This window comes from Aedes aegypti, chromosome 2 (assembly GCF_002204515.2).
Source record: "Aedes aegypti strain LVP_AGWG chromosome 2, AaegL5.0 Primary Assembly, whole genome shotgun sequence".
NCBI classification, from domain to species: domain Eukaryota; kingdom Metazoa; phylum Arthropoda; class Insecta; order Diptera; family Culicidae; genus Aedes; species Aedes aegypti.
This window is the reverse complement of record NC_035108.1, coordinates 447,660,961-447,676,270: the sequence shown is the minus strand read 5'-3', so window position 1 is coordinate 447,676,270 and position 15,310 is coordinate 447,660,961. Positions and strand designations below refer to the sequence as shown.

At 45.5% G+C, this 15,310-nt stretch overlaps 1 protein-coding gene across 3 annotated transcripts in view; it reads right to left on the bottom strand.

Moving 5' to 3' along the window:
* The window catches only part of LOC5569818 (clavesin-1), a 54,570-nt gene that overhangs the window by 19,550 nt on the left and 19,710 nt on the right, over positions 1-15,310 (bottom strand). For all 3 annotated transcript variants that reach the window (XM_021847995.1, XM_021847993.1, XM_021847994.1), the window contains exons 2-6: positions 8,553-8,830; positions 8,236-8,330; positions 8,016-8,169; positions 7,422-7,726; positions 7,181-7,331 (exon numbers count right to left, since the gene is read on the bottom strand). In XM_021847995.1, coding sequence (XP_021703687.1) covers positions 7,181-7,331; positions 7,422-7,726; positions 8,016-8,169; positions 8,236-8,330; positions 8,553-8,733 — 886 coding nt within the window. In that variant the 5' untranslated portion in view covers positions 8,734-8,830. The remainder of the gene's footprint in view (positions 1-7,180; positions 7,332-7,421; positions 7,727-8,015; positions 8,170-8,235; positions 8,331-8,552; positions 8,831-15,310) is intronic.

Here is a 15,310-nt window from a genome sequence, read left to right as displayed (position 1 = left end):
AACGCAAGACCAATTTATCGTCTACGAGTTGCGTCGGAGGTTGATTCACCCCACTCGTACTCAGCATGATGAAGCAATTCGGAGTTAGAGCTTCGTGTTCCGCAGACTCGATAGGCATGTAGGTCAACGGCCTCGAATTCACCACCGATTCCGCCTCTACGAGCAACGTGACCAATACTTCCTCGCTAGGTTTGCGCTCAACTGATAGCGAAGCAAGTGCACACTTAACGGACCGAACCATACGTTCCCAAGACCCCCCCATATGCGGTGCAGCTGGTGGATTGAAGCGCCATTGTGTAACAGTGTTGGTGAAAGTCGTAGCTAGTTCCGTATTGATGGATCTCAGCTGCTCTCGCAGTTCTCCGCTGACTCCGACGAAATTCGTCCCCCGATCACTGTAGATCTCCGAAGGTGCCCCCCTCCGCGATATAAACCGCCGTATAGCCATCTTGCAGCATTCAGTTGACAGGCTGGATACAATCTCGAGATGGATAGCTCTAATGGTTAAACATGTAAAGAGTGCGACCCATTTCTTCACCTCATGACGGCCTTGTACAACTAAAAGCGGGCCGAAGTAATCTATTCCGACGAAGCTGAACGGTTTAACGCGTGGAGTGACCCGAGCGTCCGGTAGTGGTGCCATTCGTGGAACTGCTGGCGTTGCCCTGAACACCCTGCACCACATACATAGCTTGCGAACCTTCCGGAAAGCTGCCCGCATTTCCGACAAGTGAAATCTTTGCCGCATTTCATTCACGGCCGTCTCTCCGTTGCAGTGGTTGAATCGACGATGGTATGAATCTACGATCAGCGTAGTCGCATAATGGTTCTTCGGCAGCACGGCAGGATATTTGAACTCGTATGCAGCTTCACAGAACCCATCGATTCGACCTTCCATGCGAACGATTCCTTGATTATCCAAAAAAGGCGATAGCTTGTAGAGCCTACTAGTTTTTTCCAGCCGATGACGTCGATCTGGTGGCAAAGATTGATTTCCTTGCATCGTTGCGATCTCGTCCGCGAAGACTTCCATCTGTGCCAACCTGATTATCGTATGTTCTGCTCGCTGTAATTCCTCACGGGTGAGCAGAAGCTGCACCTCCGATACATCTCCATGCTTCTTCCGCTTCAGTTGATCGATAAACCGATGGACATAAGCCACAGTACGTAGACATCGTTCCCATTTTGAGAATCGGTTAAATTGTACCAACGCCTCGTTGATGACTTCCTTATGGATGTGTATTGGTCGAAGCTCCTCCACAGTAGGGCAAGAAAGTTTCTTCTGTTGCGGCCACATACTTGGGGGATCATACAAGAATCTCGGTCCACTGAACCAGCGATGACCAGTGTCGATTTGGAGCCCTTCTTTCCACTTTGTGGCGTCATCGGCCACATTCATTCGTGTGGGAACGTATTGCCATTCATCAACCTTTGTGGAATCTAGGATTTCCGATACACGGCACGCTACAAACTGCCGATATTTTCGCTGATCGGATTGCAACCAGGAAAGGACAGTGGTTGAATCACTCCAGAAAAACTGTTGCTTGATGCACAATGTGTGGTTTTCTGTGACCGACTTCGCCAATCTTGCTCCAAGCAATGCAGCTTGTAGTTCGAGACGGGGAACTGACAATGGTTTCAGTGGAGCTACCTTGGTTTTCGAGGAAACTAAGACACAACGAACTTGAGTCCGGTCCACTATCCGAAAATAGGCTGCTGCCACGTACGCTTCCTCGCTGGCATCCACAAGTACGTGTAGTTGCAGAGTTCCGAAGCTTTCTGGAAGATATTCTGGAAAATAGCATCGTGGTATTCGAACGGAATCAAGTTGGCCCAATAGCTTGATCCAACGACGCCATTCACTGAGCTGTTCACTGTTGATTTTTTCGTCCCACGCAATGTTTGCTCGCCAAACGTTTTGAATGAGAATTTTTCCATGCACCACGACAAGCGATATTAGGCCAAGCGGATCAAAAATACTCATTACCACCTGCAGAAGTTGTCTTTTCGTCGGTATGACGTCTCCTTGGAGTAATGGCATCAACTCATCTCGAAACAAACCGCTGAATGCGAACTCGTCTGTTTCCGGAAACCAGCTCATTCCAAGAACGCGTTCTGATGACGAAGTGGCATGTGCTGAGAAGCTTTTCACTTGCTCTTCTGCCGAGTCCCCGACCCGTGACAGAACTTCTTTAGAACTGGACATCCAGTTCCGTATGTGGAACCCAGCCTTGGCGTGAACCTCTTTCACCTGGAGTGCCATATCCACGGCTTCCTCGACGGTATCCAGACTATCCAAATAATCGTCCACATAATGTTTGTGGACGATTGCGGTAGCTGCAGCAGGGTATTCAGTCTCGAAGTCCTTCGCATTTCGGTTCTTTATGAACTGTGCCGCAGAGGGTGAGCAGGTCACGCCGAAGGTAGCAACATTCATGACGTAGGTGTCTGGCGCCTTGGATAAGTCGCTTCTAAACAAGAATCGTTGAGCCTGTCTGTCCTCCGGTCTGATTTGGAACTGGTGGAACATCTCCCGTATATCGCCACTTATTGCAACTTGACGTTGGCGATAACGGGATAAAACCGATGGAAGAGACGTTAGAAGATCTGGTCCAGCAAGCAGAGCGGAGTTAAGTGACTGTCCTTTAACTTTCGCCGCTGCATCCCATACGATGCGAACTTTCCCAGGCTTCTTAGGGTTCACGACTACCCCCAAAGGGAGATACCAGACTCTCCTTGGGTCTGTGTTGAGCATTTCTTCGGTGGTAATTTTATGCGCATATCCCTTTTTCACGTATTCCACAATCTGATGTTTTAAGTTGTCGAAAAGCTCAGGGTTCCGTAATAAACGACGCTCCAAGGATTTCATACGGTTCTCCGCCATGGGCCTGCTATCCGGAAAATTTATGTGATCGTGCTTCCACAGTAGCCCTGTTTGGAACCGTCCGGATGGCAGACGGATTGTAGTATCTTCCAAAATTTTCCTAGAACGCATTTCATCGGAGCCTTCGAGCAATGGAGCAACAGCCACGCCGACACTCTCTATTGAGAAAAAATCCTTCACCAGATCGTGCAAAACTTCATCAGAACTCCGAGCTTCTTCGCTCAGATGAAAGTGGCAATGTTCCAACGGGGAATCTGCATTGGATATCGGACCGTAGACTGTCCAACCTAATCTGGTTTTCGCTGCAGCCGGCTGGCCAATTCTACCTTCCCGAATTTTGAGGGGAATTTTCAAATGCGTATTGTCTAGACCAATCAGAATGGTTGGAACTGCGTTGCTATACCCATCGACCGGTAAACCACGGAGATACGGGAATTCTTCAGACAATCGTTCAAATGGCAGACTTTGTTTAGGAAGGCACAATTTTTCCACAGTATGAGCTGCTTTCAGCACATGTCGTTTCTGCGAGCCACGTCCTGAGATTTCAATATGAATCAGCTGTGAGTTGTCCTCTGCCCTTTCGATTTCGCCGGTCCACTGAAGGCAAAGCGGATATGCTTCACCCTGCACTCCCAGCTCACGAGCAACACCTGCGTCGACAAGGGTAGATGAAGACCCTTCGTCCAATAGCGCAAAAGTATGAACGAATTTTCGATTGCCAAACAGCGTTACAGGAATGATACGGAAGAGCGTGGCTACTTTGCGTGTGCTATGCACGTTGATTGTTTCGATCGCTGGCGGATTCCTAGCTGGAGCAGCCGATTGCGGTTTGCCTGGATGCAACAGCTTATGGTGTCGCTCTTCACATCCTTCCAACCCACACGACGTCGCTTTGCAAGGAAACTTCCCATGTGCTATCAAGCACCGTCTGCATAGGTGGTGTTCCTGCACACGCTTCCAACGGTCTTCCAAATTGGAGTTCTGGAAATCGTCGCAATCTCGAACTTTGTGCCCTAGTTTTCCACAAACTGGGCACGGTTTTCCCAAGAACTGTTTTGTTCCGGAGCTGTTGGATTGGTAACTTTTTCCTGCGCTGTCCTCTGGGTTACCGGTGGAATGTGTATTCACATACAGCTTCTCTTTTCCCTTTCTTTTCTCCGAACTAGCGTTAGGAGCATCAGATGGTTGGAAAGGCGCCACGTCACTTGCGGCGACAACTAACTGAGCCATGTAGTCTCCAAATGTCCCAAGGTCGACGACTGGACATTTTTGCTTAAAAAGAGCCCAATCCAACTTAATATTCGCTGGCAACTTATTAACCAACTCCTGCAGCAGCGCTGGGTTGGAGAAGTGGGCCTGCTGACCGACTGCCCGTAGGTGTCCACAAAGATTCTGGCATGCGAGACCGAAAGATATCAATGATTCCAGCTTTTCCGGTTTTGGGGCTGGAGTGATACGCACTTTTTGCAGAAGAGAGTTGATGATCAAGTCAGGACGTCCATAGAGTGTTTGGAGAGTCGAGATAATCATCGGAACCGACGATGGTTCCAGCAGAAAGCTTCTCACTGCTTCAAGGGCGTTTCCTTTGAGACTTCGTTGCAGACGCATCAAGTTCTCGCCGTGTGAGAATCCACATAGTTGGGTTGTGTTCTGGAAGCAGCTTATGAACAGCGGCCACTCGACAGGATCGCCCGAAAAGTTGGGAAGCTCTTTGGGAACGATGTGCCTGGCGGCGAGTTGTTGAGCTGTCGGAGCACTAATCCATGGTTGAGGTACTGATGCTGGTGCAAGGGTTGAGTCAAAGGGGGGAATCGCGGTTGGCATACCACTGGGTGCAGCAACTGCTGACGCTATTGGCAATGGAGTACTTTGAACCGTGTGTACTTGGGGCACCGATGGCAAATTGGACGATGAAGCAAGCGGATAGTCAGCAAAACGCACGGAGGGGGTTGTTGCGGGGCGGACATGAGGAGTGCTTTTATGCAGCGGATTGAAGACAGCCACATTTTGAAAAGAATGGGGGGGATTGCATGGTTCGGTCACAGGGTAATGAGTGTGTTGAATGAATGACGTACGATTTGGTAGACTGAATGTCACATTGCTTTGTAACGGTCTTATTTGTGTAGAAGCATGATTCGAACACGATTGACTCACCGAAAAACTAGCTGCTGACATCTGCTGTCTGGGATGTGATGCTTCGAGGCCGGACAACTGAACCGGCTGGTCAATGGTGGGCTCCAGTGCAGCCTGGGTGAAGCTTCGGCCATGGGCTGACATTGTTGCGGGAATCTCGGTGTTTTGTTCGTTATTTTTTCGCATTGCTTCAATCGTTGTAAACGAACAGCCCGGGGGATGATTTGGCTTTCGATGTAGTTGTACATCAGTAAACCTCCGCTGAATCTCCTGTAGATCCACCGCAAGCTGTCCTTTTGGTAGAGGTTGCGATGTCTCGGGAAGATCCCAAGTAAGGCTCCAATCCAACGGATTTTGAACTTCCTGTGGTACGTTACCTTCGTTGCGCTCCTCAATCGAACTCAAATGCTGCATCCTCGTTGCAACTGGGCAAATTGGTTGGCTCGGATTGAGCCCAAAAGTAAGCTCGGCGGGCTGCCCTGACTTCGGTGTTGAAGCTGCAGCAATGGTTGTTGGCACTGATGGGTTGGGCTTGCGGATTGTTCCTGTCCGTGACGTTACACCGGCGGGGATTTCATTACACCCGATGCCGGACCCGGTAGTCGTGGTAGGCTTATCCTGCAGCCACTGCTGAACTTTTTCGATGCTTGACATTGAACGACGGCTGCTAGCTTCACCTTCCTCGAGCAACTCGGCGTGCATAAGGTCATATTTTTTGGCTAAATATTCCCTCTCACGCCGGAGCCTTTCCTCTGCAGCTCTCTCCTGCAATCGATTTTCTTCTTCGAGTCGTTGTAGATCCAGTTGAATTCTGGCTCGAACTGAAGAGCTCGTCGATCTTCTCGAATGCGATTGAGGCGGTAGTGGAGCCCGACGCTGGCAAAGAACACACAACACACGCTCACCACCGATACAACGACCGAACACAGCACACGCGGAATGAATAGAGCGAAAACATTCGCTACAATGGTCTATCTTATCACCATCGACGATCGGTTGATCACATGTACAATTGTGTCTGGCCGCCATTGTACTTTGTTGGCTTCGAATTTGGCGATGGTGGGATAAAAATCTAAAAGTTTTGTTGCGACAGGTGATGATTTCGGAGATCCAAAGAGCGAAACTCGTTTTTTTTATGATGTGGAGTTTGCTTTTAGCTGCAATTTGTATTAGGTTCATTAATTATAAGTTCAAAAATAGTTCATAGGTAGTTTTAAGGCATGAGTAGCTCATAGGTTTACAAAATATTAGATATTAAGCAAAGTTTTAAACAGCAACTTACATTTTTAGTCCGTTTTATGTTCGAATCCTGTCCAACTAACTTTGCTGTACAATAAATTCACTGACAATTTAGTTTTCTGTTCTTCTAATCCGTGTGCGTCTTCTGTGGTGTCTATTTCAGTACTGACTATGTGTTCCTAAGCGATCGTGTAGTATTGTGTGTATTGTAGATGTGTTGTACACTTTAATATTTTTCTCCCTGCTGTTGGTACCACGCACCCCTAGGGAAATATTTAGGAGGCTACGGCGCCGTCCTGAACAGATTGATTTGTTGATGTTCCATATTACAATTGTTACATGAAAAAAAAACCTATCATGATAATTCGAACAACTCAACCTACTGGATAAGATTCGAATGTATTATTTACCTCAACGAGATCAACAACATACACAACTGTCAGACGACGCCAGTTCTTGTCGGATATCCGGACTTGATTTTCTGTTTACCTAATTCTTCGTGCTGTTGTTCCGCCCCGAAGTGACTGTGCAACTAGTTCGCAATGCCCGAACAAAATAGGGAAATAAGCACGACGATGATCGAGAATCATCGCGAATTTCCGGTGGGCAAACTTTATCATCCCGATCTTCTTGCGTGTGATATTTGCGTGCGCGCGAAAATAAACCGAGAACTTGGATTTTTGCCACCGTCATTGCTCAGGGCAATAAAATCCGCAAAGTGGAAACTATAAAGATCTGATCTACGTGAAAAGACACTAATTGAGGGCTTATCGTGTCGTTCGATTAGCAGTCTTCAGTTTTGGTGCTTTTCTTGTTGCTCATTGCAATTGCAATTGATTGGAGAACAGTAAAATATGACAGTCATTCATCTTGAGTGCACAATGACGATCTGGCCATACTTTCGTATTGAAAATCTCAACCTACCATCATATCTATCCTGATAATGTTCCAGAAACTCCACTAGAACCTTTCCGTCCATCTCGGGATACTCACAGCTTCCTTCCAAATTAGTCGGCAAACAGCTCTGATCGACGTGTTTATGCAATGATGCCATATTGCTAGAGTGGAGTAATATCTGCAATTCAAAACCACACGGTCCGTTATTATCGATTCTGAAAATGTGCGACTAAACTATTCACATCCACGCCAACACCTATTTCCTTACCCGTTGACTCCACTTTTTACCGATAAACGGCTTGAAGATCGTGAACAGCATATCGAACACCTTGGCGTTGTTGATGATGTGAATTGCTTTCACCCGCATCGATGCGCTCTTTTGGCCGTACTCCAGGCAATGTTTGACGAATTTGGGTGAAAATTGGCCCAACTGTGAGAGTTTCATTTTGTCGAAGTTGACGATGTAGATCAGCCCGTTTAGCTGTGTCAGAGGCTCCAGGGAGGCAATGGTCAGCAACGCGTGGGCTGCCCGAATCATCTCCGTGAATGGCACTTTGGAACAGTCCCACTTTCCTAGAATAAAAGATTAGAATATGACAATCAGTGCGCATCGAGTCTTGTGCTGTGCTTACACTCATGTTTGAGTGATAGAACAGTACTTCTCAGTGCTGATCAGCACATCGAAGCAGCTTCTAGCCCAGGCTCTTTGATTCAAGTGAGGTAATAAAGGGTACCGCCAATCATGGTCAGTTGTTCCGAATTTGGAGGAATAAGGCAGGAGATCTTAAACTAAATCAGGGGAAATAAGGTTTCCTTAAGTGTTCTGGGCAAAGGTTTAATATGGAGTTAATGAAAAACTTACCTCCCATCTCCAGGAAGATTATTCTCCGTCCATGCGAGTCGCGATTTGGAAGCAGCTGCACAACTCGTTCTTCCAGGGCTATCTTGATGGCTTCGGTCGAAATGTTGTCCATCACAAAATCCTTCCTTGTTTTCATCTTATGGTAGCTTTTCAACTGTTTGAAACAAATTGCGAAACAATAAATGGTTTGCAAGATAATTACACCATTATTCATACGAACCAATTCATAAGCACTTTCCGGATAGTATTTTCTGGGGCGTAGAAACTTCTTGAGGAACGCATCGTCTTCAATGGGTACTTTGAGGTCTTTGTCATCTGATAGATGTACGAAATGGGATAAGAAGCATGATATCAAAAGCACTTGACTACCGAAGAGTGCACTGTCGCATATCAACAAAACTTATCTCTTTGCCGAAATGCATTTTGAAACGGTGCAATCTTTCTTATCGCAGTTATCAAAGTGTCCAAGGCAAACCCCAGACTGGAACTGCCGCAACAAATTAAGCTGATCTATATGTGATCAATATCGGTTCTTACCGCTTAGCAGCACTCTCAGTTCCTTGAGTGCAGTTTCAACAACTTCAGGGGTCTCTCGTAGCTCTTCCTGGGCCTTGTCCAGAGACTTCTTATCGCTGTATTCGGTGAAGTCCAACTTCAGATGGACGTCTTTGCCTAGATCAATGTAGGGCAGCTTGTTCCCATCGAACCGTAGGGCCATTGTTCTTCTCCGATAGAAAGGCTGTATTCGTGGACCGAACCGGTTAAGCGTGGATACTCTAAAAACACAAACGCCTTCGACCGAAACCTTTCACAGACTGATCCGAAGTAAGCAACAGGGAGAGAAGAGAAAAACCATTATTCGGGGCTTTAACCGGCCAGCTGAATGTTCTTCCGCTCGCGACGTTTGCCGCGATGTGCGGGTGAAAGATAGATTGAAGAAGAAATGCAATTTTTGGTTTGGCGACAGGGTTGAAGTGTAGGGTTTGAAATAGTGTCTACCCCATTGAGATAATAAGTTATACTAAGTATTAGAAACATCGAAACTCAATCAATAATTACAACCTAAGGGTTAACATTCATAATCATCATTTTTAGTTCTACTTTTGCCAATAAACAATTTTATTTCCTTATTGACTCAATTTACGAGTCGTGTTCACGTACTGTTCATACGATTTCATTATAAAATAGACATGGTGCCGTTCCTATGAAAAAAAAATGTCCATCAAAACTGAATACAGGGCTTGTTTCCTGAGATCATTATGCACCTCTTGACCATTAAAAAAAAACATTTGGAGGAATCTTAGTTTGAAGTTCTTACCTAAAAGTTTTGAAATAATCCATGTTAAAATTATATTCAATAGCACCGGAAAACCTTCAAAAGCGTCCGAAAAGTTCACCATGCTGTTTTTAACTAGTACATATCTCTTGCCGTTGTTATAGTTAGAAATATTGACTACCTACTTCACTTTCCATACTAGTTTAAGTATGTTTATACACTGGTTTACTGGTTTAAGTCTAGTTTAATGTAGTTTTCTATGTTGAATCGAATAAAATTTATTTATTTAGTTGGTATTACATCAATTAATTTGATAAAACCTCGTTAACGATGTTACGCCAATTTACTCGGTCCATGGCTGTGTCTCTCCAACTTCGATTTTGGCCCACGTTCTCCAGATCTTGTTGCACCTGATCAAGCCACCTCGCTCGCTGTGCTCCTCGCCTTCTTGTGCCAACCGGATTTGACGCGAACACCATCTTTGCAGGATTGTTGTCCGGTAGTCTTGCAACATGCCCTGCCCAGCGCACCCTTCCGGCTTTCGCAACCTTCTGTATACTGGGTTCGCCGGAAAGCCTAGCGAGCTCGTGGTTCATTCTCCGCCGCCACACACCGTTTTCCTGTACTCCGCAAAAGATCGTCCTAAGCACCCTTCGTTCGAACACTCCAAGTGCTTGCAGGTCCTCTTCCAGCATGGTCCATGCTTCATGTCCATAGAGGACCACCGGTCTTATAAGCGTTTTGTACATGGTACATTTGGTGCGAGGGTGAATCTTTCTCGACCGCAGCTTCTTCTGGAGCCCATAGTAGGCACGACTTCCACTGATGATGCGTCTCCGTATTTCACGACTAACGTTGTTATCAGCCGTTAACAAGGATCCGAGGTAGACGAACTCATCAACCACCTCAAAAGTATCCCCGTCTATCGTAACACTGCTTCCAAGGCGGGCTCTGTCGCGCTCGGTTCCGCCTATCAGCATGTACTTTGTTTTTGACGCATTCACCATCGGCCTTTTGTCGCTTCACGTTTCAGGCGGGTGTACAGGTCTGCCACCGTTCCAAATGTTCTGCCGACAATATCCATATCATCCGCGAAGCAAACAAATTGGCTGGATCTTGTGAAAATCGTACCTCGGTTATTGAACCCGGCTCTCCGCATGACACCTTCTAGCGCGATGTTGAACAGCAGGCACGAAAGTCCATCACCCTGTCGAAGTCCCCGGCGGGATTCGAACGAACTGGAATGTTCACCCGAAATCTTCACGCTATTCTGCACACCGTCCATCGTTGCTCTTATTAGTCTTGTGAGCTTCCCGGGAAAGCTGTACTCGTCCATTATTTTCCATAGCTCTTCGCGGTCGATGCTATCATAAGCCGCTTTGAAATCGATGAACAAGTGATGCGTTGGGACTTGGTATTCACGGCATTTCTAAAGGATTTGCCGTACAGTGAAGATTTGGTCCGTTGTCGAGCGGCCGTTGATGAAACCAGCTTGATAACTTCCCACAAACTCATTTGTTTTTGGTGATAGACGACGGAAGATAATCTGGGATAGCACTTTGTAGGCGGCATTCAGGATAGTGATCGCACGATAGTTTTCACATTCCAGTTTGTCGCCCTTCTTGTAGATGGGGCATATGACCCCTTGCTTCCACTCCTCCGGCAGCTGTTCCGTTTCCCAGATTCTGACAATCAGCCGGTGCAGACAGGCTGCCAACCTCTCCGGGCCCATTTTGATGAGTTCAGCTCCAATACCATCCTTGCCAGCGGCCTTGTTATTCTTGAGCTGGTTGATGGCATCCTTAACTTCCCTCAATGTGGGGGCAGGTTGGTTTCCTTCATCCGCCGTGCTGACGTAGCCACTTCCTCCGTTGTCGTGACCCTCGGCGCCTGTGTTCTCCGTGCCATTCAGGTGTTCATCGTAGTGCTGCCTCCACCTTTCAATCACCTCACGTCCGTCCGTCAAGATGCTTCCGTCCTTATCCCTACACATTTCGGCTCGCGGCACGAAGCCTTTTCGGGATGCGTTAAGCTTCTCGTAGAACTTTCGCGTTTCTTGTGAACGATGCAGCTGTTCCATTTCTTCACATTCCGCTTCTTCCAGGCGGCGCTTTTTGTCCCGGAATAGGCGGGTTTGCTGCTTTCGTTTTCTTTTATATCGCTCCACGTTTTGTCGCGTTCCTTGCTGCAGCATTGCAGCCCGCGCTGCATCCTTCTCCTCCAAAACCTGCCTGCATTCATCGTCGAACCAATCGTCACATGTCCTCCTTTCCACGTACCGTAATCCGGGGTAACATTGATCATTTTTTTTGAATATTTCTTGAATATTTTGTTTGAAAAAGCAAATGTTGCAAATTTTATATTTTTTAAATAAGTACTGCCACCCATAGCTCGTGACTATATACTGCATTTTGTTTTTTGAAAGACTTATGCATGTTTAAAAAAATGTTTTAAGCGATTTTTTGATTTAGCTGATATGGGGTAACATTGATCACCTACGTTAACACCGTTCGGTAATATTAAATATATCGTTACTTACTTAAATCATGGCCCCCGAAGCCGAATATGAAGACCAAACGCTTACAAGTCATTTCACTTTTGAGTTATTTTAAAATTAAAAACACCTCGAACCACGGAATACGCCTAAAGGTAGGCAATCTCTTAAGAGAATTCTATATTCTTTACAATAATTCGTTAATGCTGCCTAATTGAGCATACTTATGAAAGTTTTGATAACGGAATCGTTTTCGGCGATGCCATTTTTAGTAAGAACCGCATTTTCCTTGCTCATATCGTTTGCAGAACTTATGTGAGACATGAATCTTCGGTAGTGTCATCCATACCCATTAAAATCATTGTTTCGAAAAGTTGACAAATTTACGCTTAATGGAAATGCAATTTTCGCAAAAATCCACACCACACATTAGCTTATGAGTATAAGAAAGAGAAGCACCATTCGTTATTTGGAAATGTTCCATCAGTAAATGATAATACGAACTTTTTCCGACATGAGTCATTCCGATCAATGTTACCCCGCTGATCAATGATACCCCGGATTACGGTACCCGACGATGCTCTCGGCTGCATTGTTGATGGCTGCTTTTATGTTGCTCCAGCAGTCCTCAAGAGGGGCTTCGTCAAGCTCGCCCTCTTCCGGCAACGCTACCTCGAGATGCTGCGCGTATGCCGCTGCGACGTTCGGTTGGGCCAGTCGCGCTAGGTTATACCGAGGCGGGCGTCGATACCGTACATTGTTAATGACGGATAGTTTTTGGCGCAGTTTCACCATCACCAGGTAGTGGTCGGAGTCAATGTTAGCGCCACGATAGGTTCTGGCGTCGGTAATATCGGAGAAAGGCCGTCCATCAATCAAAACGTGGTCGATTTGTGATTCCGTCTGCAGTGGTGATCTCCAGGTGTATCGATACGGGAGGCTGTGCTGGAAGTAGGTGCTGCGAATGGCCATGTTCTTGGAGGCGGCAAAATCTATCAGTCGTAGGCCGTTCTCGTTCGTCAGCCGGTGGGCGCTAAACTTTCCAATCGTCGGTCTGAACTCCTCCTCCTGGCCAACCTGAGCGTTTAAGTCTCCTTTGATAATCTTGACGTCGTGGCTTGGGCAGCGGTCGTACTCGCGTTCGAGCTGCGCGTAAAATGCGTCCTTGTCATCATCAGTGCTTCCGGAGTGAGGGCCATGCACGTTTATGATGCTGAAGTTGAAGAACCGGCCTTTGAGCCTCAACTTGCACATTCTTTCGTTGATCGGCCACCACCCGATCACGCGCCTCTGCATATCACCCATCACTATAAAAGCTGTTCCCAGCTCACGTGTGTTGCCGCAGCTCTGGTAGATGGTATGATTACCTCTAAACGTTCGCACCATCGAACCTGTCCACCACACCTCCTGCAGCGCTACGATGTCGAAACCGCGGATCTTCAGTACATCGGAGAGTATGCGTGTGCTTCCGATGAAGTTGAGAGATTTGCAGTTCCACGTACCGAGTTTCCAATCGCAAGTCCATTTTCGTCGCTGTGGTCTTTGCCGATTGTTCCGGTCCGTATTCTCTCGTTGACGTTCCTGCGCTGGTGTATTTTTACGGCTGGCTTGCAGGGCCTGACACCAACCCCCTAGATTTCCGGAGGACCATTCCCCCTATATGTTCGGAGGGCCATAGTGCGCAGTTTAGCTTAGAGTCCTTCTCTGGCACTCGGACGATGATCAGCTGCCCCTGACATGGGGAACAGACGCTGTTGTGAGCCGCTCGAATAAAAGGATCAACAAATAATTTCAATTCATCGTTAGTATTGTTATTTTGAAGAAAATGAAATGAGAGTAAATGTAGCACAATAATAATTAGCTGATTAAGTATCCCGTGGCAAGTGGGACCAAAATAAATGAAAGTTTAGACAAATTATTCTACAGTTAAACCTTCATGAACACCGAGGTCTTTGCAGTCTGCTGCCTTTATCGTTCATATTTCGTGTCCATAGAGATCTACCGGAATGATCAGTTTTTTACACATAGCAAATCTTGCTTGGAGCTCTTAAGCTAGATACCTTTGAATACAGTAGAAGAACTAACATCCGTATTCTCATTGCCGCTGTTTAAAGAGCGAAGGCCTGCTCTACTTCGTTGCAATCATCTTCAGTAAAGTCATCATCTTCAAAGCGAACGAGTATATGCGACAGAATAGGATAGAAGCACCGGTTTTGGCCATAGCGTCAATTGTAGCCATAGTGGATTCTTCGATTTTTTTTTCTTTTTTGAATTTCTTTATTAGTACTATTCCAAACATTACATTCATTTCTTATATCTAGGTGTTCTGTGTTCTTAGACAACACTACCATCCTAACTTGGTAAACAAATTTAAGATTTTATTAACATTTTGTTGACACCATATTACATTTCATTTGCCGTAGCAGTTCAGATTTTTTACAGGTGAATTGATTTCATCTGCTTATGAGAACCAACTCAACCAAACCTAAACATATAACGCATTAAACGTGGCAATAGAAGATTGTAACGATTTTTGCCTGAAATTATTAATTACTTTATTTGACATTTATTCCAATGTTTCAACATTGGATATTCTATGTAACTCATTGGTACTATACCAGGGAGGAAGCCTTAGAATCATTTTTAAAATTTTATTTTGAATTTTCTGTAGAGCTTTTTTCCTGGTATTACAACAGCTAGTCCATTTGGTGCAGCATGGCTGGCCTGAAAATTTGTTTGAAAATCAAAAGCTTGTTCTTAAGACGGCTTTAGGACATTTCGTCGAATGACATTTGGTCGAATGACGTTTTGTCGAATGACATTTAGTCGAAAGTACATTTGGTCGAAAGGACATTAGGTCGAATGGACATTTGGTCGAATTGCTTTGAAACATTTATTTTGGTCGAATGGCGTTTAGTTTAAGATGTAGGTTTTTTGTACATTGCCTGAACTGTGTATCTCTAGTGATTTTATTATTCTTTGAAAATTTCATCATCCTTTGAAAAAACTTCTAAAAAAGTTATTTTATTGCTCAACGATGCGAACATAATGTTTTAACTATTTATTATTCTTTTGAAATGTCACCGTTCTTCGTAATGAACTGCTGATCTTCACCTGATGGAAGCATTCGGAGAGAGTACTCGGTATCTTTCTTTGAATTCCGTGTCTTGCAGTTTATGGACGTGGGTAAGATTTTTGATGTGGAAATTAGGAATAAAACGGAAGGAAATATTTTGTTTGAGCAAACCCTTTTTGGCGAAGTGATTTTTAGGTGTCGGTATCTCTACTTATGGCCAATTGGCTTATTGTGACTTCCAGCTCAATAATATTCTTCAAGCAAATCTATGGGAAGACGAGTTGACTGAGGCGTCTAAAGTGGGATTGCGTATTTGGAATATTGGTAAAATGACTGATACTTTTTCAATTATTCAATCACTTTTGTATTAACGCAAAATGCTACTCTCGACGATAGTCAGACTAAAGGTAATCCTTCGTTTTCATACTATTTAGATTCAACCACTATCT